Source organism: Xiphophorus maculatus, chromosome 16 (assembly GCF_002775205.1).
Source record: "Xiphophorus maculatus strain JP 163 A chromosome 16, X_maculatus-5.0-male, whole genome shotgun sequence".
NCBI lineage: Eukaryota > Metazoa > Chordata > Actinopteri > Cyprinodontiformes > Poeciliidae > Xiphophorus > Xiphophorus maculatus.
Genome location: NC_036458.1, coordinates 11,026,419 through 11,049,845, shown reverse-complemented (window position 1 = coordinate 11,049,845; position 23,427 = coordinate 11,026,419). Strand labels below are relative to the sequence as shown.

Below are 23,427 nucleotides of genomic sequence, written 5' to 3'. Positions count from 1 at the left end.
AATTTTGTCAGAGCTGGTAAGAATGTGAAATATTTTTATACCTTTTCAGGTATGAAGTTATGCAGTTCTGCTGGCTGCAGCCAGAGCTCAGGCCCAGCAGTGAGGAAGTGCACCTTCTGGTCACATACCTGTGTGCCAAAGGCTCAAGTGAAGCTGAGGAAGACTTTGAGCAACGCTGGAATGCCTTGAAACCCAATTTGCTTGGCAGCACGTCACACACAGCTGCGTCCGCATCCCTAGTCTTCACTCCCACCCCTGGTGACATCCCCAGTGCAGACCAAGCTCAGGCAGCGGAGCTGGCCTCTTCTGCCTCGTCCTCCTTCCCCCTCCTGGAGCATTTCTCTGACAGCTTTCACTCTGAAACAGGGGATGACCTCCTGACCGTCACTGAGACAAGCCATGGACTCAATTTCGAGTATAAGTGGGAGCCGGCCCGAGCTGAGCAACCTTATTGCTCTTCCTCCACCAGCGGGCAACTGGGTCAGGAGAACCCGCACTACCAGGATATTTACTATTCTAACACAGGGAGTACCTCAGTGGGTTGCAAGGCTGACAGTCTGACATCAAGCAAGTCCCCATCCTATTATGAATCAGAACACACCAGTGTCGTTCCAGTGCTGAGTGCCCACAGCCCCTCTATTGGCAGTGAGTATTACATTCGTATAGAAGAACCTGTCCAGTGCAACATCAAGATTGATGATGGCACTGGCGACTATTGTTCAGAACTGGAATCTGCTACCAGAAGGTTGTCATCTGAAAACAAATCTAGTTCTTACTGGTCCACCACTGACAACACCAAATCAAATGATTCAAGTCCCACCATTCAACTACACACACACCCACTGCTGAGCCCTTCGTCTAACAACAGTCCAGTAAAGTCAGGTTGTTCGTATAATTCACTTCCGTCTTATAGCAGTAATGCATTCTGCTGTGATGACTCACCTCCACCTAAGACACAGAAGCAATCCTCTCCCCTCGAAAAGACACCAGAGATTCAAACAAACCATCTTCATGCAGATGGTGTGTTAGAAAACCCACGTAGTTTATCCCAGGCTGTCAGCAGCCCTAGTTTAGGATTCTGCGATCCGTACCTTGAACCACACACAGGCCATAGCACAGTCAACGAAAGCTGCCATAACATGTTGGGCCCCATCAGAAAGACGCTACCCATTATAAACCACTTTGATATAGATGTAGGAGAGGATGATGACGATCTGCAATTGGGTCGACGGAAAAGTAGAGAAGTTGAGGATAAAACCAACTGGATCTCAAACCGTTCAGCAAACAACAACAGCTTTGACAGCAGACACCCAGACAGTGGGAATGACAATTGTGAGGCTGTTCCATCTGATACATCCGATGCATGGGCTTTAACCAAGGACACGACAAGAACCTTCCAAAGTTTTAAGCCTTGTGGCACCTTGGGGGGCAACGAAGAAGGCCCTGAATGGAGTGCATTGTGCATGTCTGTTGGTTTAGACTCTTACATCCAAATATGCCACAAAGAGTCGGCTCAAGAGGAGAAGCCTGCGAGTTTGGATATTTTTCAAAGCAGCAATGCTCTTATCAGCCCAAGAAAGAATAGCAGTGGTGCAGGTGGAGAAAATATTGACCCTCAGACTGATCAAACAGGGTTCTTGTCTGATATGCAGAGAAGCAACATCTGGCAGGGAGTTTCAGCTGGAACATCTGTTAGTCTGAGTGGCTTAAGGCTGAATTATTCAGAGCCATCCAAAAGCAGCAGAAACCAGCAACATGCAGTAAACATTAGGAACTCCAGCAGCTGCCTGCTTGAACTTGGTGACTACAGTGAGGATGAGGAAGATGACATGGCCGATATTACATCAGGGATCTTTGCTGACTTCAACCTTGACCTCAGTGAGGTTGAGGAGGAGGACCTCAGCCCAAAAAAGATTTCAGAGGTGAATTCGGATGCATTGGGTGCCATTAGTGTAGTTTCATCTGTGGCAAGCTCCTGTGACCAGGCCTTCAGCCCTGATCCCTACAACACACCCATCCTGCCCAAATCTCTGGACAGTGGCTATGACACAGAAAATAATGAATCTCCAGAGTTTATGTTCAAAGAGCTCGGAGATCCACTGGGTGGTGAAAGTTGCCCTGGATTGGGTGGAGAATCCGAAATTGCGCTACATGTTGGTTTAGGGCCAGGTGTCTGCACTTCAACAATCACCTCAGAGGTACATGTAAAGAGCCTTGTTGATAATCAATATAGGGATTCAGCCTACTTCTCGGACTATGACGTAGAAAGTGACAAGAGTCCCAGAGAGGAAGACAACGGGTTTTTTGCAGAATCTAAGAAACATGGTTCTGACAATACTTTTAACTCTGCAGTTGAACATTCTCTTGAAAACAGTCTAAACGGTGGAAGGAATTTAACAAACCTGAGACAGCTCAAAAGCTGTGTTTTGGCAAATCTCTCAGAGGCCAGTTCGTACTTAGCCAACAATATTCAAACACCTGAGTTGTCCATGCTGTCACCACTTCCTCCACAGATGGGTGGGTGCCTCACCAAAGAAGCTGCTCCTGCGGATGATCTGGGGTTGGACACTGAACATTCGGGGAATGAGCCTGCATCTGAGCTGAACTCCTTCAGTGGGTCAGAAGCCTCCTCTTCTGTCCTGGAAGTCTCTGCAAACCATGAAGAGGCTAGCAGGGGAGCAGAAAGCTGCTCATCTGTCCATTCATCTGTCACTCATTGCTCCCACTCTGAATGCAGAGAAAAACCCAGTGAAGAAAATGAAAATGTTGAGGAATCCACTGAGGAGGAAGAGGTGCCTGAACACGGTCATGTCAATGAAGAAAACCACAGGGAGGGTGGGAGAATAAACGAGGAGGATTTTGAGGACATCGACGCAGAGGAATGCGACAGCCTGTGTGAGGAATCCAACGGCCCTCAGGACCTTTCCACCTCCTCGTCATTGTTGGAGCTTTGTGGAGAAGACGTAAGAGCTCCGCTGGAAGAGGCTGAGGATGAAGATGATTCTGATGAAAGCGAGTCTGATGAAGAGCTGAGAACCTACAACATCCAAGATGAAGAGAGCGAGGAGAGCGAAGAGGATTTCAGGACAGTGCCGGTGGTGGTGAGCGACTGCAGCAGGGCGAGACACCTCCGCAGCCTCCTGAAGATGCCCTCCATGCTTACCCAATCCTTCTGTGAGGAGCTGGAGAGGAAGAAAAAAGCAGTATCCTTTTTTGACGATGTGACGGTGTTTCTGTTTGACCAGGTATGGCATATTCACGTATCAAATTTGCACCATATTGGCTTCTGAGAGTTTTATGAATTAAACAATGTAATTTTCAGGAGAGTCCTACTGGAGAACTGGCTGACTGCTCCTTTCCCACTGGGGGGGAGCCCAGTCAACAAGAAACGTCAAACGCAGATCTCGAAGCTCAATCTGGCGATGCTCACTGTTTTTCTAAAGAAACAGAGGGAAACAACTCAGCAGACGGTATGCGCTAAGAATGCCATTATGTTGGTTTGTTTATCCCAAACCTTTAGCTAAGGTTCTGACTGGAAACACCAATTTCCCTTTGAATAGAATTTCCAGTAAATAACTCAGGTTTATGAGCTTTTGACCTGCTGGCCAACAGTCAGGGCCACTCTAGCTAAAAGGTGTCGTCTTCATGTCACTAATTGATGCTTATCAGTGCAGCTCTAACATGTACTATGTTTTACCATTACACAGACGAAAATTACAAATGGGAAGATGAGGACTCTGTGGAGACCTGTCCACCCTCACTTGACACCATTCCTGATCCTGAGTTCTCACAAACCTCTATCACAGATACACCTGAAGTTCCTAAACCTGTTGCTGTTCCAGTTAACCGTTTCATGGTCTCTCGGTTCTCCATCACACACGTATCTGACTCCCACACAGACACAGCAACAGGTATGTAATAAACACCCACCTACACACTTTAGAGTGATTCATCATATGCTGTTCTGCATTCAAAAATCTCTTGTGTCCAACAGGGAATACCGAAGATAACCTAAAACACTGAGTCTCAAAGGAGAGACCAGAGGAGGCGGAGACAGAAAAGCAGCATTATTATATTCAAGATGATATACAGAGTTTTATTTTTATTAGTGTTTGGGACATCTGATTTCAAGAACCTTTATGAGGCATTGCCTCATACTGTGGTCAGATACATTATTGATTTGCACAAACCTTTTATTTCTTGACATAAGTGCAATAGCAGTACGAGTGGAAATTTGATTTTGAGAACTGCAGAATGTGGACACAAATTTATATAATATAGTTTGGGGTAAAAAAAATCCTGTTTCTGCAGATCTAACATAATTTTGTTTTATGAAGCTGCCGTTCCTCTTTGGAAACAGTTTTTCTGTTTAAAATGTTTAAAACATAAATGGAAAAATAAGCAAGGCTTCATAGCTGCTTCTCCCATTGGCTGCCTTTTCACATCTGCTTGGAAACTAGTTCTGGCAACTTTAAGACTGTTATTGATTATTTAATCAAAAGCAGAAAACAGTACTTGACAGTTTCTTCATAGAAAGCCATAAAAGTTGGGGAGTATTTTAAATTGAAATCATATAATATTCACTTTGTGGCACTTTGAGTGAAAATTCAACCGATTGAAATGTAAATGCCAGTACCTAAGTCACAATTACTAGTCCTTTTGGTTTACATTGCACTTTGTGTAGCCTTAGCTACTCTTCATCTTCCCAAACTGGAACAAAATGGTCAAACACAAGATATTCTGTTTCCATTCAGTCACTCATTCAGTGCCAGCTGCAGTTTTGTTTACTCTTGTTCAGGTTTTTTTTTAAAAATGTTTTCTTAAGAATAGAATCAGATGGATCGAGAGGCGTTTCCACAGAACTTTGTGGTGTCACTGTAAACATCCCAGTCATAAATGTGGAATGTCACTTGTCATGTTAATTTATCTTTTCTAAGAAAATGACTAAAAAAATGTCTTGTATACAAATGAGCTGTTACACTTTTGGTGAATGCCTGAGCCTGAGGTGAAACCAAGACATTCAGAAAAGGACATATCTGGTATATTGTATGAATATTATATCAACATGTAGCAGGTAGCTCAAGTAGAATTATTAATGCTGTATCAACTGCTGTATTCCCTCCCTTTCTATCCTCCTGTAGCTCCAAGATTCAATGCCTTCCCCTCTCACTTTGCCTTTTAAGTTGTGCAAGCTTAAGAAAATGTTGCCAGTATTTTTGTATGAGCATTTCAAAAATGCAATTCAGGATGAGCGTTTATTGAATTTGCCAAAGAAAATTTGCAAAGCCCATTGGCTTTTAAATGGCGGATGCCTTTAGGGAAGGTGAGGTTGCTCTATGCACCAGAAGTGACATTGTTGCGGTTTCCATCTTTTTCTCAGTAATCGCTGTTGTACTCTCCACCCCCTCCAAAAATATGAATAAATCCAATTACCTTTTCTCCCCCTTCTTGTATTTGTGGTATATTTTATTTGGTTTACATCGCTGGGCTTTTGTGAAACTTAACAGTCAAATGTGAGAGCACAAGGACAAAGTATGACAACTGTGCAAGTTTAAATTTATTTGACAAGATAATTTAAACACATTTTCTTTACAGTATGGATACAGTACAAACTGGGAGAGAAGATAGAAATAAAGACAAGGACAGCTATGTTTAAAAATAAAAAAAAAGACATTTAATTGTGATGCAAGTATAATCACATCAGTGTAAATGACTCATTTGTTAAAAACAAACTCATAATTCAGAGCGCAATGCCTTATTGGAAAGCATTGCTGCTCATTCATCCAAACAATATTTCTTTCTTTGATTTGAACATCTTTAGTCTTCATCTTCACACATCCTAATTTATATAAAACATGTCTGTGTTTTAGATCAGCGTGCCCTGTAATACTGAGAATGAAAGATCTGAAAAGATAATACTGGAGCTTATCTGAATATCTACCACTCCCTGAATGCTAAAAAAAAAAGGAGAGAGAAAGTATTAGGATTTTCCCCATATCCTGATCATTTACTAACTAAAAATTAATAAAAAATAAGAATTAATAAAAATTAATTAAATTAAAATTATAAGGAAAAAGTTAGCAATTAAAAAATATTTTAGGGTATTACTGTGAACTACCGAGGCTTGCCCACATACTGTATATATATATATAAAAAAACTGAAATATTCCCATGAATATTGGCAGAATTCATAAAAAAAAAAACGCAGGCAGAACTTCACTGCACATAATTACCCTTAAACCAATTTAATGCAACAATAAGAACAATTTTTTTGTTTTGTTTACAAAACCAGCAAAGAAGCAAAGAAGGCACAGGAGATTGAAAGTCTGGGTGTCCTGCATCACCACTAACAAATATAATCATCTTAATGACCTAACAAAAGCAAACTTGAAGCATAGGGACAAACTGGTCTGTGGACCTGCTTTCAGATCCCACTCCTTTGGAAATATTTACAGTATTAAAGAAAAACTAAGATGAAACTAAGAAAATCTAATATTTTTACAGAAAAGCAGGTAAAGAAAAACGTCCTAGCCTTACCTTATCCAGAACAGCTGTGACCTAAGTAACTTAATAAATCTATAAACCATCACCTTTAAAAGTTCAGGCAGAGACATTTAATTGTGGTTGAAGCTGTTGGTTTCTAAGAAGTTCAAAGAAAATTTTCAATAAAAGAAGAAACCGAATTTGAGGTTGAACAAGCCATCTGTTGAGATGATCTCACCTCTGGGCCCTCTTGTGGTAAATATAAAACATGCAAGTCATGGCCACTTTTCTCCTCTCATAGAATAGATGCCCATCGGTGGAAAGAAGGCGGCGGCAGGTTGCTAGTAGTAGATGGGTGCAGACCGATCGTCAGAGAAGGAGGGACGGAGGAAGAGCTCGAGGGACCGGTCGCTGCAGAGATGAGGGACGAGACAAGGAACACTCACCGTTATTAGTCAGCACATTCCCAATTTTATCTATACACACACACAGAAACATGGTTAGACGTTTTAACCACACCCAAGGATAGTTTACTTTTACCATCTAAGAGTGATCAAAAAAAGTTGCTGTTTTGTGAGATCAAGCATGAGATGAAAAACTTTTCAAACATTATTAATGAAAAACAGTTTGTAACGCAGAACTGGAAAAATGTGTTGGCATCCTAGTTAAATGTCTGTAAAAAGCACCCAATCCAACTTTTAATTTCAGCACATTTATCAAGAAAGGGGAAAATTATCAGGTGTAGATTTTGAATGTTTTTTAGTAAAATCGGAAATGGAAAAAAAAATTGGTACTTGGATTACTTTGGACAAACTAATTTTGCTAGTGGAACATCACTAGGTCTTCAACTGTCAGATTTTACAAGGTTGGAGCATGCAGAGCAATCTTTCAACCACTCCTCCTTGGTGCTCTCTTTCCCACTTTTCTTTTCAGCTGGAAGCCATGGATGACATGGAGGGCTATAACAGGCAAAATTTTGGTTTAACAATTTCTGTGTAATTTAGACAAATTTTCAAGATCATAATCCATCCCATCTTACTAATCCTTCATGTTTAACAGTGTTCATCAAATATTTTTCCACATACCATTTGTTGGCTGTTGAGAAGGGAACTTATGGGATAAATACAAATAATTGCCTTTGATGTGTACCTGGTCTGAATACTACATATATACTTAGTTCCATTATATGTAAATAACCATTTCTATGTATTATGAGCATAAATGTAACATCTACATGTCATTCTGTTTTTTTCATGTTAAAAGGACTAACTGATCCATTGGTAAATTAAATTACAATGCTCTGAGTGGCCTCCCAAGTGGTCAGATAGTGATTAGTCCAATAAATCAGAAAGTAGGTCAAGCCGTCAGTTTCAAGCATAAATTATTCTGAGGAGAATGAACAGTCTTCATAAAACAGCACGAGATTAAGAATTATTATTGGGTCAATGCTGCAATGTCAAGAGTCGCAGTTAATACAATTCCCTACACCTACCTAATGAATCTTATTTGGACATGTTCAAATAAATCTTTGTCAAAATAAAACTCAAGAATGCTTTCTTTCATTTATTTTAAATGTATTGTTAAAGTTATTAAGAATTGTACAACTGGTGTTTTAGTAAATAATGATTTTAAGATTTTTTCCCCCAATGCAAATGTAATAAAATTAAAGCTTGGACTCTTCCTAAGAGATAAGATATAAATTTTAAGGCTTTTTTACCCATTCTTACCAGGTGTACCAACACATTTGTCAGAGTCTGTATGTAGGCATGCATGGTTAGTGTCTTATCTGGATGATATTGGGTTATGGAAAGAAAGAAGAAAAAAATAGCCCAACCCATGGCCTGCCACAGTGCCAGATTGCCAAAACCAAAAAGACCAGTAATTTCCAATATCCTATTCCAGCAGACAATTAGCAAAAAGAGATGAGACCAAGCATTCATAAAGAGAAGTAAAACAAAGGTGATTAGTTTATTGAGAGGCGATGGAGACTGGGGGACTTACGGCGGTCCTGTTCCCTCAGAACCGGGACAATTCTGGACCCAAACTGGAAGGTAAAGAGAACCTTGGGGTTTGAATGGCTCATACCTCAAATCATGCATGGAACAACAACTTGTATGGACAATTGTTAGTCTGATGCAAGACAAACATACTGTACGTTGGTAAGACAGAAATAAAAAACGCACGTCAGGAGTGCAACACTTCATGCTCTACATGCCGTCTCAATTCAACACAACTTCAATGGAGACGGATTTTACCATGAATGGACCAAAATCAACTGCGAAAAACAAGTCATTTCTTTAAACCAAGTACAACTCTCACAAGAAAAATTCAAAAATCCAAGGAATGGGTGCAGGCAGGAAAAGTTCAGTTCCCCACAATACAAATACTGAAACACAACACCCCCTTCACTTACTTCTTCTTTTCCCCACAAGGACAAAAGGCAGTGCAGATGTAATATGGGTGTTGGGAGGAGGCAGGGATGAAACATGCATGGGACACAGCCGTGACGGAACTACTCACAAAATGTTACTTTTTAGTATGAAAAAAAGAGCATAAAGACACACTGAAACAAGGAAAATGCCTCGTCAGTGGCAGAACAGATTCCTCGTCAGACCAGAACAGTTTATTAATATATAGAGATGTGTTTTATTTAGAATACCTTTGTAAAAAGTCACCATACATTCAAGGTCAATTTTTAGTGTCACATTTTTCTGGTTTCCCCCTCCACGGCATGCATAAGATAAACGCTTCAACTCATCAGTATGTTTACTATTTTTTCTGGAAATATGTTACAAGGACAGTGTTTATTATTACTGTTTTTTTTCCTTTAAAAGAAAAGACCAAAACTGCACAGCCACTCAAGGAATACAATCAGAAAAAAAACAGGGAAAATTGCAGAAAGCTGTGTTGATAAGTAAATCTCAAGTTAATCACAGCTGTAATTTAAGAATAGTCAACAAAAAAGTTCACTGGTACAGCTTTAAGTGGGAAAAAAAGAAACAGTATTTTAATTTAACCAAGGTACCTGGCAATAAGTAAGCCAGGAATGCAAAAAAAGCAAAGAAATAAACAAGTATGCCTGGGGGTGTGAAGTTTAACCAAGTACACATTTATTTTAGACGGACTGGGAAGAAAACAAAAGAATTTATATGTTTGTGTTTATTCAAAAAAAAAGACAAGCAAAGTAAGGCAGATATGACACACCCTCTGGAAAGAAAGTTCTAGCACTGACACAAGGAAGCACAGCAGGACCTGTGGCAGTTCTCAAAACAGAAACACAGCAAGCTGCTGGACAGCGTTTGTTGAAACAAAGCTTTTTCAGCCTGTTTTTTGGTGGGAACTCAACAGTATTGGGGCCCCATGGTGCTTTAAAAAAGGCCATTCAGTCAGTGGCTTTAAGTACAACAACATTGAAGACTTTTGGCACTTGAACAGTACATGAACATGTCTTTCAGTTTCTGACAAAATGACACAACCATGTACATGCATGAAAGACGAGCAGTAGCAAAGGCAGTCTCTTGAGAGAACAGTCCGAGATGTGCGGACTGTGATCAGAGAGAGTGTTCAGAGTCCGTATCGCTGCATGCCGAGCAGGTAGGCCCCGCTCGGGATCTCACGCTCAACGCAATCCTCCACCCACCAGCCGCTACTGTCCACACCAACGCCAGAAGCAGCAGCAGCACCCAGGACGGACAGGAGTAGGAAAAGGAGGGACCCGGGGAGGAAGAGAGGACAGAAAGGAGGGATGAAATTGGCCTCTTCCATTCGGAGAAGGAGTGGAGGCAGAGGTGCAGACAAGTGGACAGGAGGGGGAGGGGAAGAGGAAGGAAAAGATGGGGGAGGAGGAGGAGGAGGCCCCTGTGCTATCCGGAGCTGTCTGAGTCTGTCTGTATGTCTGTTCTCACACAGTCGAAATCAATTTGCCATCAGGACTGTCACTGTGGAACAAAGAGAGAAGGAAGCTTGCCAGGTCGGACACACTCAGAGAGAAATGGAGAGAGACAAGACAGGCACAAGAAGGCATGGTGGCGTTCAGAAGTAATGTAGATGGGGATTCAGGAAATCTGTTGTTGACCCCACCTACAAAACTCCAAGCACACCTGCCAAAATCATGAAAGACTGGAGGTTCAATTCCATCATCAACACCCCTAAACAGAAATCAAGATCATTCCCCAAATCAAAGTTTTACAGTTTATGTTTGCTTCTATGACACAAAACGGTGACACAAGAAAGGAGCTGCTGTTGATGAGGAAATTACACAGTGATCTCCATAGCTGGAGGGATGTAATATTCATCTGTGAGGGTAAATACACCCTGGAAGATGGTAATACCGGTACAGAATAAATAAACACATTTAGAGCAGACGGGATTGTGAAAAGCAACTAAACGTTTGGTGCCAAAAGGCTCCAGGCAGGAATGGCTGAGGTGATTTCAGCAGGACGTATATTGTCACAACACGTACGTCATAAACACCTGTACAGATAAACATCCATCTCAGGACACTGTTCTCTGTCTTAAGCGCACGCCACCTGACACACATTTATATACATGTATGAGAAGGATGTGCTGGCTGATTAGACAGGAACAAGCACTCTAGATTCTAACTGTTATCTTAAAACAAACCTAAAGTGTATCAAGACCTTGATATGAATAAAATTCAAATTGTCTTCCAAAGCAGCTATTGGACCATAAAGTGGTAAATTGATCCTGCCTGAATGTATTCAGTAAAGTAGATTTTATTTTTTGAAGCACTGGAAAGAGATAAAAATCTAAAAAGGAAAAAAAAAAAAAAAAACTATTTATCCAATTTCAAAAGGTGTTTTATATTCAGTTTTGATCTTCTGATAAGCTTAAGAAGAAATACCAGCCGTTTGTTGTTGCTACTGAACGAAGATTTTAACCAAATAAAAAAAATTTAATCCACCCCAATTTTCATATTATAATATAAAATGTATTTTAAGTAAAAATACAAATTTTCTGACATATAGTCATCTTGAAAGTAAAATACAAAAAATGGCCTACAAAACACATAAGTGTCACAGTTCCTTCAACATATACTGTATGTACACATGTTAAAGAAAAACACAAAGGTTTACTGTCAAAAAGAAAGACTTACAAATCTTTATTACTACAAAATCTAAATAGTGGTGCTGAAAAAACAAACGCTCCTTTTTGTTTCTTGCAGGGAAAACATCATCCAGCTATTTTTGTAGGCTCTATTGTCTGTTTCATAGCTACTCACAATGGGCAATCACATGACAATGGTGCAAATCAGCTGCACAAATGAAACCCTAATAAATTCTAAGATGTGAACAATTTTTTTATGACATAGTAATCATATTTTGCTGATTAACTTTATTCCTGCTTGGAAATTAGTAAAACTGACATTTAACTGGAACAATATGATTTATGTAAAGCAGTTGCTCCTTCCATTAAGTATCTATGTACCATAACTCAAAATCACTCATGTATTAATTACTTAAAAAATAAATAAATAAAGCACTAATTATAAATTCATGGGAATGCAAGATGGGTTACATACCTTGTGGCAAAGCGGCTGTCATAATCCTCAATGGCAGGCTGGAAATTAAAAGGAATTCTTTTTTTATTGTGGTAAAGCCCTGTTGTTTTAAAATACAGACACTAGGTGGAAGCAAAAAACTATGCAGAAGTCTAACTTTTCACATACTGCAGGATTACTCATAACCAATTATGCAACAAAGCCTTAACTCAGATGGAGGCTGCAAATTAAGCACACAAGTGCAACAATCATACAATCTGCACATTTCATGGATGCTACGTTTAGTAATACCTGTGGAGCGAACCCTGCCATGCTGTAGGGCCGTGGGCGGGTTTGTGCTAAGCTCTGTGCCAACAGTCGGGCAGTTAGGCCGTAGTCAGGTGTGGGCAGTGATGCGTCGCTCTCCAGCAGGTTCCCAGTGCTGCTGCTTTTACCATGATGGAGACTGGAACTGCAAAAAGACCTCAGCCTTAAGGCTTGAACTTATTTGAGCTTTTAAAACCGTTCATGAAAGAAGCAGGACGTACTTCACTTTGAGCTTGTCGCCATCGCTTTCAGGGAGCACACGTGTGTAGGAGAATGGGAACCAGCCACGCCTGGTGAAAATGAAATTATTTCAAATATATGACACACATTAATAGATAGATAAATCCTTCAAAATATATTTTTACAATCTATAAATTAAAAAAAAAAGAAATATGTTTTTATAGGAAGTGTTGAGAGAAAATGGACTAGACATACATCTTGTTCTTCTCATTTTCTCCATAGTGCCAGCCATCACGAGCCTCAGGCACTAGCAGGGTGATGACATCTCCCTCGGAGAAGCTTAGCAGGGTACTGTTGTCGCCTGCGGCATGGGAGAAGATGGCCTGGACGCGTGAGCGCCCGTTCTTTTCCAGTCCGGCTGCCATGGAACTGGACCTGGGCAGAGTCCGTGTCTCGCCTGAGGAAAGTTGAATTTTAAATAAAGCAGGATTGGTGAGTGGACAGCTACCACATGCTACATGACAATCTATTAACACATTTCAATAATAAAAGAAGAAAGAAAAATTTGGTAGTCAAATATTTTTGTGACGGTTTTGCTTCATTTTCACAGATCGATGACAGTATGATACAGTCCAAGGTGTGTCCATGCCAGCTTACCCACTGGGTTTTTATTCTTGGCAGGAGCAGGCCTACGCACAGGGAGGGTGTTGGAGTAGACGTCGCTGACCTGTCTCTGGGGCTGGACCTGGGACTGGCCTTGTGCCTGAGTCTGAGGGGATGCTGGCCTAACTTGAGACACAGACATTGAACCCCCATCTGTCCAGTATTCCTCGCCGTGGACTCCTGTCGTTCCATTGACCATCGACATGCCATCCGGGCCCATCAGCCTCTGGAGCAAGTGGGGAAAATAAAATCAGACGAATTCTGACAATATTTCGATATTAAATCACAGTAATCACAGATTCATTGCACCAATAAAAACAGAAAGAATGACTCAATGGGTTAATGTGGCTCTAAGTTAAAGTCAGTCTGTTCAGACAAATGCATAAAATATCAGCCATTCATTTTCTCACCGCTGGGTGTCCGAGGCCGCTCCCCATAAAAACAGCCAGCTCCGGGGGAACAGGAAGAGGCTGAGCCCCCGGTATGGGGTCTGAGATGACCAGATTGGATTTGGAGGAGTGCAGGGGACTTGTGCCTCCAAGAGCAGCAGAACCCATCTGCTGGGCCAGCAGCATGGCTCTGTCTGGCAGTTTGTTGGGATCTGAGCAGGCCTGCTGCCACACTGGGATCTTCTGGGTCAAAAGGTCTTTTCCCTGAGAGAACACAGACAAGGATGTGGAAACAAATACAGAAAAAAAGCAAGACTAGAAGAAGAGAGGCTCACTGTAAATACCGGAAAAGGCATTTTTATTCAGTACTATCCTTCCATATCCAGTCCATATAAATGTTTCTCTGTGTGTATCCTTGACCACTGCCCTTTGTGCAGCTTTGATGATGTGCTGCGTGGGTAAAGCAGACCATCACACAACCAAGCTGCCCACTGCAGTATTTCCCAGCCTGTGGACACAGCTCTGCGTTTTACTAATACAGACAAAGTGTTTAATGTTTAACACAAAGGAGTATATGTAATTAACACACACAAGCACAAAATGGACTTTTTGCTTTCACATACAATGAAATTAAACTCCCATTTCCCCCGTAACACAGATATCTTGCACATAAGGAACTCTCTGGGAGCGTGTTCATGAGTTTGGTGAAGGTGAACACTTCCCACACACACCCCCATGCTGATTAATGACTAGACTTCATATTGGGAGAGGGGGGTGGGGAATGTGGTCGACACACACCGTCCTCCTGCAGCCACATCTTCAGGCTGGCAGCTCTCACCCACCCATAATCCCAGGTGACTGATGCACTCCATTACCCATGAATTTGAAATTGCTGAGAAACAGAGAGGCATGCATTTGAAGCATGCACACCCACACAATAACAAGAATACATATGTAAATGGATTACATTCTTCTTCAACACCACCTTATTTTTCTGGATCATAAAATGAGGAAGTAAATTCATTAGAATTTCAGTGCTCTTTGCTTCAAATATCAGCATTAATCAGTAAAAATGATAAACAGGGATGAAAACAATGGGTGTGTACAAGTAGCAGATTTAGTCCAGCTCATTAGATAGTCAGTTTTCAGTCTAAAATAGTCTTGAAAAACCATTCAAAACAAACGCACAAACTTTATTGTATTTTATAGCGACTTTATGTAATTAAAAGTACTTCATAACTGACCACTGGAAGTTTATATGGTTTTCACAATTTCCTGGCCAAACCAATATTGTAGCTCTAACTGCAGGTGTAGGGTTGTTGTGCTGGAGGGTGAACCTTTGCTCCACTCTTTTGCAGTTTCTAATAGCTTTCTTGCAGTATGGCCCTGAATTTAACTCCATCAATCTTCTCCAACTCTGACCAGCTTACCTGTCACTGTTGAAGAAAAGCATCCCTACAGCAAAATGCTGACACCATCATATTTTGCTGAGAAAAGTGTGCTTAAGGTGACATGCTCTGTTAGATGTCTGCCTCAAATAGCATTCTCAAGAGATTTTTTTCACTTCATATGACCAGTCATCTTGGTCCATGTTTTTCTCTATATTCCCTAATTGAGGAGTGCAAAACTGAAAGTATTCCTTCTAATGGATTTCTTTAAACAATAGCATCCCAACAGGGCAAGAGAGGCAACAGTGGCATAAAAAGGGATAGTGGTTTAAATTTCTTTGTTGCCTGCTTATTTATCATCCACACGTGTTTGTTCATTTGGATCCCCATTATCCGTTGCCGTAACAATGGCTACTCTTCCTGGGGTCCACATATAACTAAATATTGAATTATTCATTCTATTTGTTCTCAAAGCCATTTTCTAGTGAATTTTGTAGGAAAATTAGATCAATAAACCTATATTGTGAATTTCTTCAATTAACTTAGGTTCTACATGTACAAATAAATTGCTAAAGCCATTAACCACATTGTTCATGTCATTCACAGTTCTATCCTTATCAAAACACTTTTCATAATTTGTTCCAATTACCATTTTTTTTTTTTTACATTTAACTTTTTATTGAAATTTTTACATTTATTTACATATACAGTGAACTTGAACACAACACATCCACCTCTACCCAAAATAAAAAGAAACCAAAACTGTTGCTCGGGGGCTTGTACTCATTATTACCTTATTGTCTCTCATTTTCATAGGCCTTTATCCTCTTTTGTCGCTCTCTGATGTCCTGAATATAGTCCATTTTGTCCATTTTTTTTCCATTTGTGCTTGTTGCAGTCTCAATCTGTGTGTCAGTTTTTCCATAATATAAATTTCTTCCACAATTTCAGTCCAATGTTCTTGGCATGGGGGGTCCTCTTTCCCCCACTTCCTCGTGATCGCTTTCTTACCCGCTATTAACAGAATCTTAATCAGGTATCTATCTTTTACCCTAATCTTGGTGTTATTAAAATTACATAGATAGAATACCATGCTACTCATAGGGATATCATACCCCAGTATCCTCTTCACAGATACATAAACATTTTTCCAGAATGCAACAATTTTTGGACAGTTCCAAAATATGTGCGAGTGATCAGCATTCATCATTCCGCATTTTCTCCAACACTCTGCGCTTGTATCACTATATTTATTCTTAATTTTAGGCGTGATGAAAAAACGTATAAGGTTCTTCCATGCAAACTCCCTCCATATCCGCGAATTAGTAGATGTCTGTTGTGTTTTCCACATATCTATCCAGTCTTTATCCGTAATTGTCATATTAAACTCTGATTCCCATTTCTCTTTAATATACTTTGTAGAATGCCTATTCATTAGTTTTTGATATAGTGTAGAGATGGTTTTCATTTTAGTTCCATTAATAGAGTTAAGTACCACTCCAATCACACTATTCCTTTCCATCTTAGTGTCCCGTTTGATGTCTGTCCTATAGTAGTCTCTCATTTGCAAATACCTGTAGAACTCATGTTTATCTAGATTATACTTGTCCTTCATTTGTTGAAAGCTCAACAGCTCATTATTTTCCTGGAGGGTATACCATCCCGTAATCCCTTTCCCTATCCATTGCTTGAATCCTTTATCATATTTTAATGGTTTAAAATCCGTGTCGTATGCTATCCACCTAAGCACTTTCATTTCTTTCTTTATTTTGTGTTTTTTCAATGTTTTGAACCATGTTTCCAATGTAAAATTAGTGATCGGATCTTTATAATTCTTGATCTTCTCATATCTATCTTCATCTCCAATAACACTCTGAATTGGACATCCTCCAAACTCTTTCTCCATGTCTTTCCACCTTGCTGAATAGTCCGGCGAGCACCAACACACCACATGCCTGAGCTGTGCTGCCCAGAAGTACTCTCTCAGTCTTGGTAGGCCCAAACCCCCTTCGTCTTTCGGTAGCTGTAACGTTTTATATTTAACTCTTGGTTTTTTGCCCCCCCAGATGAATCTTGATAATATCTTGTCCCAGATATCAAATTGAGTTTGACTCACCTCTATCGGTAATGCCTGGAACAGATATAGAAGTTTCGCTTGCACATTCATTTTGATAATTTCGACTCTCGAGTTCAAATCCAATGGTAAAGTATTCCATCTATCTATATCTTTTTGTATTTCTTGGGTTATTTTACTATAATTCGCTTTAAACAATGTAGATATTTCTTTAGTAATATTGACTCCTAGATATTTTATTTCTTTCGTGTTCCATTTAATGGGAAATGCTTCCTGTATTTCTTTTGATGGGTTATAGTTGAGTGTTAGTGTCTGTGTTTTGCTTACATTAATTTTGTATCCTGAAAGATATTCATACTTTCCAAACAAGTCCATCAAAACTGGCAACGATCTATTTGGCTGTTCAAGGAAGGTTATTATATCATCTGCAAAAAGTCCTATTTTGTGTTCTTCACCATTTACTGTAACGCCTTTGATTCTTTCATCTTGACGAACTGCCTGTGCCAAAGGTTCCACAAAGAGTGCAAATAAGGTAGGTGATAGGCAGCATCCTTGTCTGGTTGATCTTTGTATGTTAAATTTTTCTGTCAGACTTCCATTTATTTTTATTCTCGCTATAGGTTGATGGTATAATGCTTTTATACTCAATATTGATTTATTGTTGAATCCAAATCGTTCTAGCACCCTATATAGAAACGTCCAATTCACCAAATCGAATGCTTTTTCTGCATCGACACTTACTAATATGGTGCTTTGTTTTTCCTGTTGCGCTTGATCCACTATATGCAATACTCTTCTAATATTATCGTGAGTTTGTCGTCCTTTCATAAATCCTGTTTGATCCTCCTCTATCAATTCTGTTACCCATTTATTTAATCTAGCAGAGATAATGGATGTATAAATCTTATAGTCCACATTCAATAGTGAGATTGGTCTATAACTACTACATTGTTCATTGTCTTTCCCTTGTTTAGGTATGACCGTAATTATAGCTTCTCTCCATGAAGGAGGTATTTTGTTATTATTAAGTGTCCAATTGAAGGATGCTGTAAGTATTGAGACTAATTCTTCTTTAAAAATCTTATACCACTCTGCCGGGTATCCATCACTGCCTGGTGATTTATTGTTTTTAAGTGAGTTTATCGCCTCCTTTACCTCTTCTATTGTAATTGTTGCTGTCAGTGACTCATTTTGTATTCTGCCAATTGTTGGTAAATCTAATGTGTTTAAAAAGGTTTTCATTTCCCCCTCTTGAGCACCTGCAGGTTGTGTGTATAACTTCTCATAATATCCTCGGAAAATGCCTTCTATTTCTTCTGGATTATTAGTTAATTCTCCTGTGTTGGGATTCCTGATTTTGTTTATTGTATTAATTGTTTGCTGTTTTCGAATACGTTTTGCTAGCAGTTTAGTTGCCCTTGACCCTGCCTCATAATAGTTCTGTTTCAGGTATATATTCTTTTTTTCTATTTCTCCCAATAGTATATCATTTATTTCGGCCCTGGCCATCTTGATTTCTTGGTATATCTTTGGGTCTTTTGTTATCTGATATTTCTTTTCTAGTTCTCTAAGTCTCTCATTGTTTGACCTGTATTTTTGTAATTTGGTTCTTTTTTCATGCGCCGTTATAGCTATTAACTTTCCTCTAATAACTGCCTTCATGGCATCCCACACTATTGTTGGGTCTACTGTTCCATTATTATTTTCCTCAATATATTGTTTTATCTCTGCTTTAATCTTTTCTTTTTGTTGTTCGTTGTTTAATATTCCCACATTTAATCTCCATACAGTATTTCTTTTCCTACTACCTAGGCACATCTTTACATAAACCGGATTGTGATCCGACACATCTGCCGCTCCTATCTTGCACTCCTTCACCCTGTGATTATCATCTTCCTTGACTAAAAAATAATCTATTCTGGAGTGTACCCCATAGACAGCCGAGTAATGTGTAAAATCTCTCCCTGATGGGTGCATTTTTCTCCATACATCTATCATTCCCATCTCCTCTAGGGATACGTTTATAAATTTTGTTAAGTGAATTTTATTTTTTTTGTGGCTCGTTGTGTCCAAGTGATGATTCAAAACTACATTTAAATCTCCTCCGCAAATTAGAATCCCTTCTGTTTCCACAGCTATTAAATTAAATAGACTTTTAAAGAATTCTTTGTTACTCCCCGGGGGTGCATATATATTTATCATAGTTATTAATTCATTTTCAATCTTTCCTTTTAATATTATGTATCTTCCTTCTTTGTCTTTTACTTGCTTTTTGCTGTCGAATTGTATATTTTTCGAAATTAATATAGCTACTCCCCTTCTACGTCCTTCTGCATATGAACTGTAATATATATTCCAGCAACCATATTTTTTAAGTTTTTCATGCTCCGATTTGGATAAATGTGTTTCTTGTAAGTATATAATTTGTGCGTTTTCCTTTTTCAATTTAGTCATCACCTTTTCTGTTTTACTCCGTACATTCAACCCGTTCACATTTAGCGACATTATCTTGATATCAGTCATGGAAATAATTTCTCGACCCCTGTTGAAAAGCTCCCCAGCAACTCACACCTTAACCAACATGAACTAATACTAACCAGACAAAAACCTAAAATCAAACTGACTTCCCGTACTTGGGGTATCCCTCTTCCCCAGTCCCCGTTGGTGGGTGGAGGGGAAATCCTCACCTTTGCTGAGGGCCCCTCCCTAGATCCTGTACTACTCCCATCCCGTGGGGTACTACTCCATCTAGACATGTCCAACTTAAAAGTTTATATCCCCTCTCCGTCGGTTCGTAATGAATTCTGTGAAATTAAGAAGTCTTGCACTTTGACCCAGTCTTTATTCTCTTTTGTGACCATACCTCATTTCTTCTTGACCGACTTCTTCTGTGAGCGAAACATTCTAGGGTTTCCATTGGAAGTTGTGTAGCTTTTCTCTCACTCGATGAGCCGCCTCTCGGTCCCGGTCTGTCCCCTTCGTTCTCTGCCATCCTGCCGCTCCTCGTCTCCTTTCCTCCGTTGCCGCGTCGCCTCCTCCCGGCTCAGCTACGTTGTATCCCCTTTCCTTCATGTCCTGCGCTGCTGACTTAGCATTTTCGTATGTCTTCGCTCCATTCTCCCAGTGTATCCGCATTTTGGCGAGTGGTGTCTGGAAACGTATTCCTTTCTCCTTCAATATTTTTTTAATGCCGCTATATGCCTTTCTCTTCTGTACAATCTCAGTCGGGTAGTCGTGATCAAAATAGATACGCTTATCCTTTACCTGAATCTTTGTCTGCCAGGCTTTCTTCAATATCATTTCTTTGGTCTCATACTGCAGAAAATTAACCACGACTGACCTCGGTGCTGCGTTTGCATTCGGCTTGGATGCGGGTGTTCGGTGAGCTCGTTGAATCTGGAGATTAGTCCCCTCCGGTAGTTCGAGTTCCTTTTTGAATAGTTGCTCCAAAAATGTGGCAGTAGATTTCCCCTCTACCTCTTCTGGCAGGCCGAAGATTCGCATGTTGTTTCTCCTCGATCTCCCTTCGAGGTCGGTTAATTTTTCCTGCATTCTTTGTGTTTGTTCCACCATCTTCATTAGCACCTCGTTAGCATCCGTCTTCCACTCTTCCACCTCCTCTATCCGTGCCTGCGCCTCGCTGAGGTCCGTTCGCTGTGCCTGGATCTCCCGGTCATTCTCAGACCACCTGCGGTCTATTTCTTGTCGGAATCTCACCATTTCTTCCTTCATCTCTTTCTTCAGTTCATCCTTGAACTCAGCTAGCTCCCGACACAGCTCTTGTTTCAAGTTTTTGATATCAGTTCTGATGGTGGCGAACCCGTTTTGCAGCGTCACCGTGCTAACACTTTCCTCCATTTTCTCCTCTTTGTCTTCCTCGTGTTCGTTAGCTTCGCGTGTGGGTCTTTTTCCCGTTGCAGGCAACTCTTCGCTTTCGTCTTGCTTTTTATTGTTTTTCCGACTTCTTTTCATGCTCGTCCCACTCATACCTTAGTTTTACCTATCGAGTAATATTCTTATTGTGGGTTTTTTAACCGACCTCGGAGAGCTACCCAACTATGCGACCTCTCCCTCCGCCATCTTCCCAATTACCATTTTTAATGATCTCATTTAACATTTTCCACCTTCATTGGATGGAAAACAATGTAAACTAGCAATAGTGATGCATTCATTTAAACCAGTTTAGATGAAAGCATCGGAACCTGTAAAATCTACACTGAAAAATGTGTAAATTATGTGCAGCAAAAGTTCAGACTTTGTTCTTTTCATTTGCTGTCATAAATGACTCGCTTCTAAATGGAAGGAAAACTGAATTAGATCAAGGTTTAAGGAGCATTTTAACTTACCTTTCCATGGTAGGCGCTGCTGTTTTTGGCCACAGCACACTGTCGGTCCACGAGGAAGCAGTATCTGCGGCGTTCCTCTGACAAGGCCGTCTTGTAGCCCTCGGCTATGAAGGTGTCTAGTTCTGTCTGCTTATTGCTAATGGTCTCCACAAACTGAAAGGGAACACACAATAATATGCAGGCATTAGCATTGTTTGCTTTTGTATTCAGGTCTTGCTCGTTTATAGCACTTTGCCCATAATAGCTGTTTTTTAAAAGGTGCTTAAAAATGGCTTATAAATACATGTATTTGCTATGACTGTTTTCTTTCATTTTGTGAATTTGTTCAGCCAGCTCTTCCAAGCCATTAAACAAACACATTTACAAAGACCAATCTCCTGGTGTGTGGAGAAAATGTCGAAAAATACTGAATAAAGAATAAATTAGAATATTGTCAAATATCTTTACTCAGAATCTTCAACAGAAATATACATTTTATTTCTGCATGTCATTTCTCCATACAGGTTTCACTTTTTGAACTGAATAACTGAGATCAATTAACTTGACTGTAGAAATATAGACAAGTATAGACAAGTTTTGAGTCTCAGGGGCCAAACAAAGCAAACATTTCTGTGATTAAGTGTAATAAATATATAAAGGTTTAATCAAAACAAGATTTTGCAATATTTTGATTAAGTTTTTAAAGTTAAGATTTCTTCCTGCTGTTAAAGAAAAATTTGTATGTGACCCTAGTCCAAGTGTTGTTTCATTTAGTGACCAGCAGGGCACACTCTTTCCCACTTGTAAGCGACCCAGAGTTGGGTCTTTCATTAGCCAAGTGGTGGTGAGAATCTTATAATTCCAGATGACACTAATTCAACCATTTTGAGTGGAAGATGCTGCTTATTTTTTTCAAAAGAAAGCTGCTATAGTTAAGGTCTTTGGACACATCAGTGAAATGAAATATGTGTAGAAATCATGAATCAGAATAACCATATCTTTGTGCTTTTTCTAACTTCTGCTTTCTTTCTGTGTCAAAGAAAGCAGAAGTATGCAACTCTGTGTTAAACCTCTACTGTATCATCTTATAACACATTATCATGTCTGAATGATTTCTTTGCTAGACTTAGCACAAAGGATAAAAAATGCATCCTAGACAGATTAAAGCTGGTTTAATTAGTGGTTACAGTTCTTTAATAAATGTTTGGTTAAAACATGAGCATCATGTCAGCAAGAGTGGTTTATATGGCTGCCAAAATACACTAAGAGGTAGAAAGATTACTTTCATTCCTTCTAATCATCTCTAAGAACAAAAGGATAGTGACTTTGTTGTGGAATGAGTCATAGTCTATGCAGTACCTGCAAAGAGAATAAAAAGAGAGGGAGAAAGATGGAAGAGCCCATTATGGTAAAGGAAGTTTGGGAAAATACATCTGGATGTAACACCTACATGCATTCGTGAACCAGTTCTTGGAAACGTCAGAAGTTGTCCACTGCAAGGACCCTTTAAAAGATCACAGTCAAAGCGACTGCCCCTCTGTCTCTCTGGCAGAGTGACCCTTTTCGTATTTGCAGTCTGTGACTCACAAGCTGCTAGCCGCTGAAACACCTCTAACCAGAGCTAATGGGAGCAACTCAGGCAGTGTGTGCTCGCCTTTTGTCAAATCAACATGGCCCCATTCTCCAGCCATTCAAAAGGTCACGAAAGTAACCCAAGACAATGAGTGCAGTGGGAAAAGCACATGCAGACACCTGGCACCATTATTTCCCTGTGACCTCAAGTTACATCAAGGCAAGAATGACTTGCTCTGCACAGGTTATGGATGGAAATGAAAACTACTGCATGTCAGTGCAGTGTTAACACCCAGGCTTTAAGTAGTCAGTGTTACAGCTTTTCCTTTGTATGTCTCATTACATTGACATATTCAGGACAAAATCCCAACACTTCAGCACTTCATTACTCTGCACTCCTAACACATTTTTCCAATAATTACTGCCACTGGGATGGAGGCTCTCAAAGCATTTAAAAGGTGAAGAATACACCTGGTTTCAACAACAACACTGCGGAATGCTGTAGTACTGGGGAAATTTCAAAGCA

The 23,427-nt window shown here is 40.0% G+C and overlaps 2 protein-coding genes across 8 annotated transcripts in view; one reads left to right on the top strand and one right to left on the bottom strand.

Moving 5' to 3' along the window:
* LOC102226057 (serine/threonine-protein kinase LMTK1-like) overlaps positions 1 to 5,966 on the top strand; it is a 30,715-nt gene extending 24,749 nt beyond the window's left edge. For 3 of the 4 annotated variants that reach the window (XM_005801464.3, XM_023348988.1, XM_023348990.1), the window contains 4 exons: positions 50 to 3,245; positions 3,323 to 3,470; positions 3,708 to 3,911; positions 3,995 to 5,966. In XM_005801464.3, the coding sequence (XP_005801521.1) occupies positions 50 to 3,245; positions 3,323 to 3,470; positions 3,708 to 3,911; positions 3,995 to 4,023 (3,577 nt within the window). In that variant the 3' untranslated portion in view covers positions 4,024 to 5,966. The remainder of the gene's footprint in view (positions 1 to 49; positions 3,246 to 3,322; positions 3,471 to 3,707; positions 3,912 to 3,994) is intronic. The other variant, XM_023348989.1, reaches the window with a different exon arrangement.
* LOC102220073 (brain-specific angiogenesis inhibitor 1-associated protein 2-like) overlaps positions 5,540 to 23,427 on the bottom strand; it is a 60,023-nt gene continuing 42,135 nt past the window's right edge. Inside the window, exons 7-15 of one of the 4 annotated variants that reach the window (XM_023348994.1) lie at positions 21,351 to 21,503; positions 13,564 to 13,806; positions 13,148 to 13,379; positions 12,746 to 12,947; positions 12,532 to 12,600; positions 12,296 to 12,455; positions 12,026 to 12,063; positions 8,485 to 8,527; positions 5,540 to 6,894 (exon numbers count right to left, since the gene is read on the bottom strand). In XM_023348994.1, the coding sequence (XP_023204762.1) occupies positions 8,500 to 8,527; positions 12,026 to 12,063; positions 12,296 to 12,455; positions 12,532 to 12,600; positions 12,746 to 12,947; positions 13,148 to 13,379; positions 13,564 to 13,806; positions 21,351 to 21,503 (1,125 nt within the window). In that variant the 3' untranslated portion in view covers positions 5,540 to 6,894; positions 8,485 to 8,499. Of the gene's footprint in view, positions 6,895 to 8,484; positions 8,528 to 9,104; positions 10,422 to 12,025; positions 12,064 to 12,295; positions 12,456 to 12,531; positions 12,601 to 12,745; positions 12,948 to 13,147; positions 13,380 to 13,563; positions 13,807 to 21,350; positions 21,504 to 23,427 lie in introns of those variants that run through there. The other 3 variants (XM_023348992.1, XM_023348991.1, XM_023348993.1) reach the window with 3 other exon arrangements.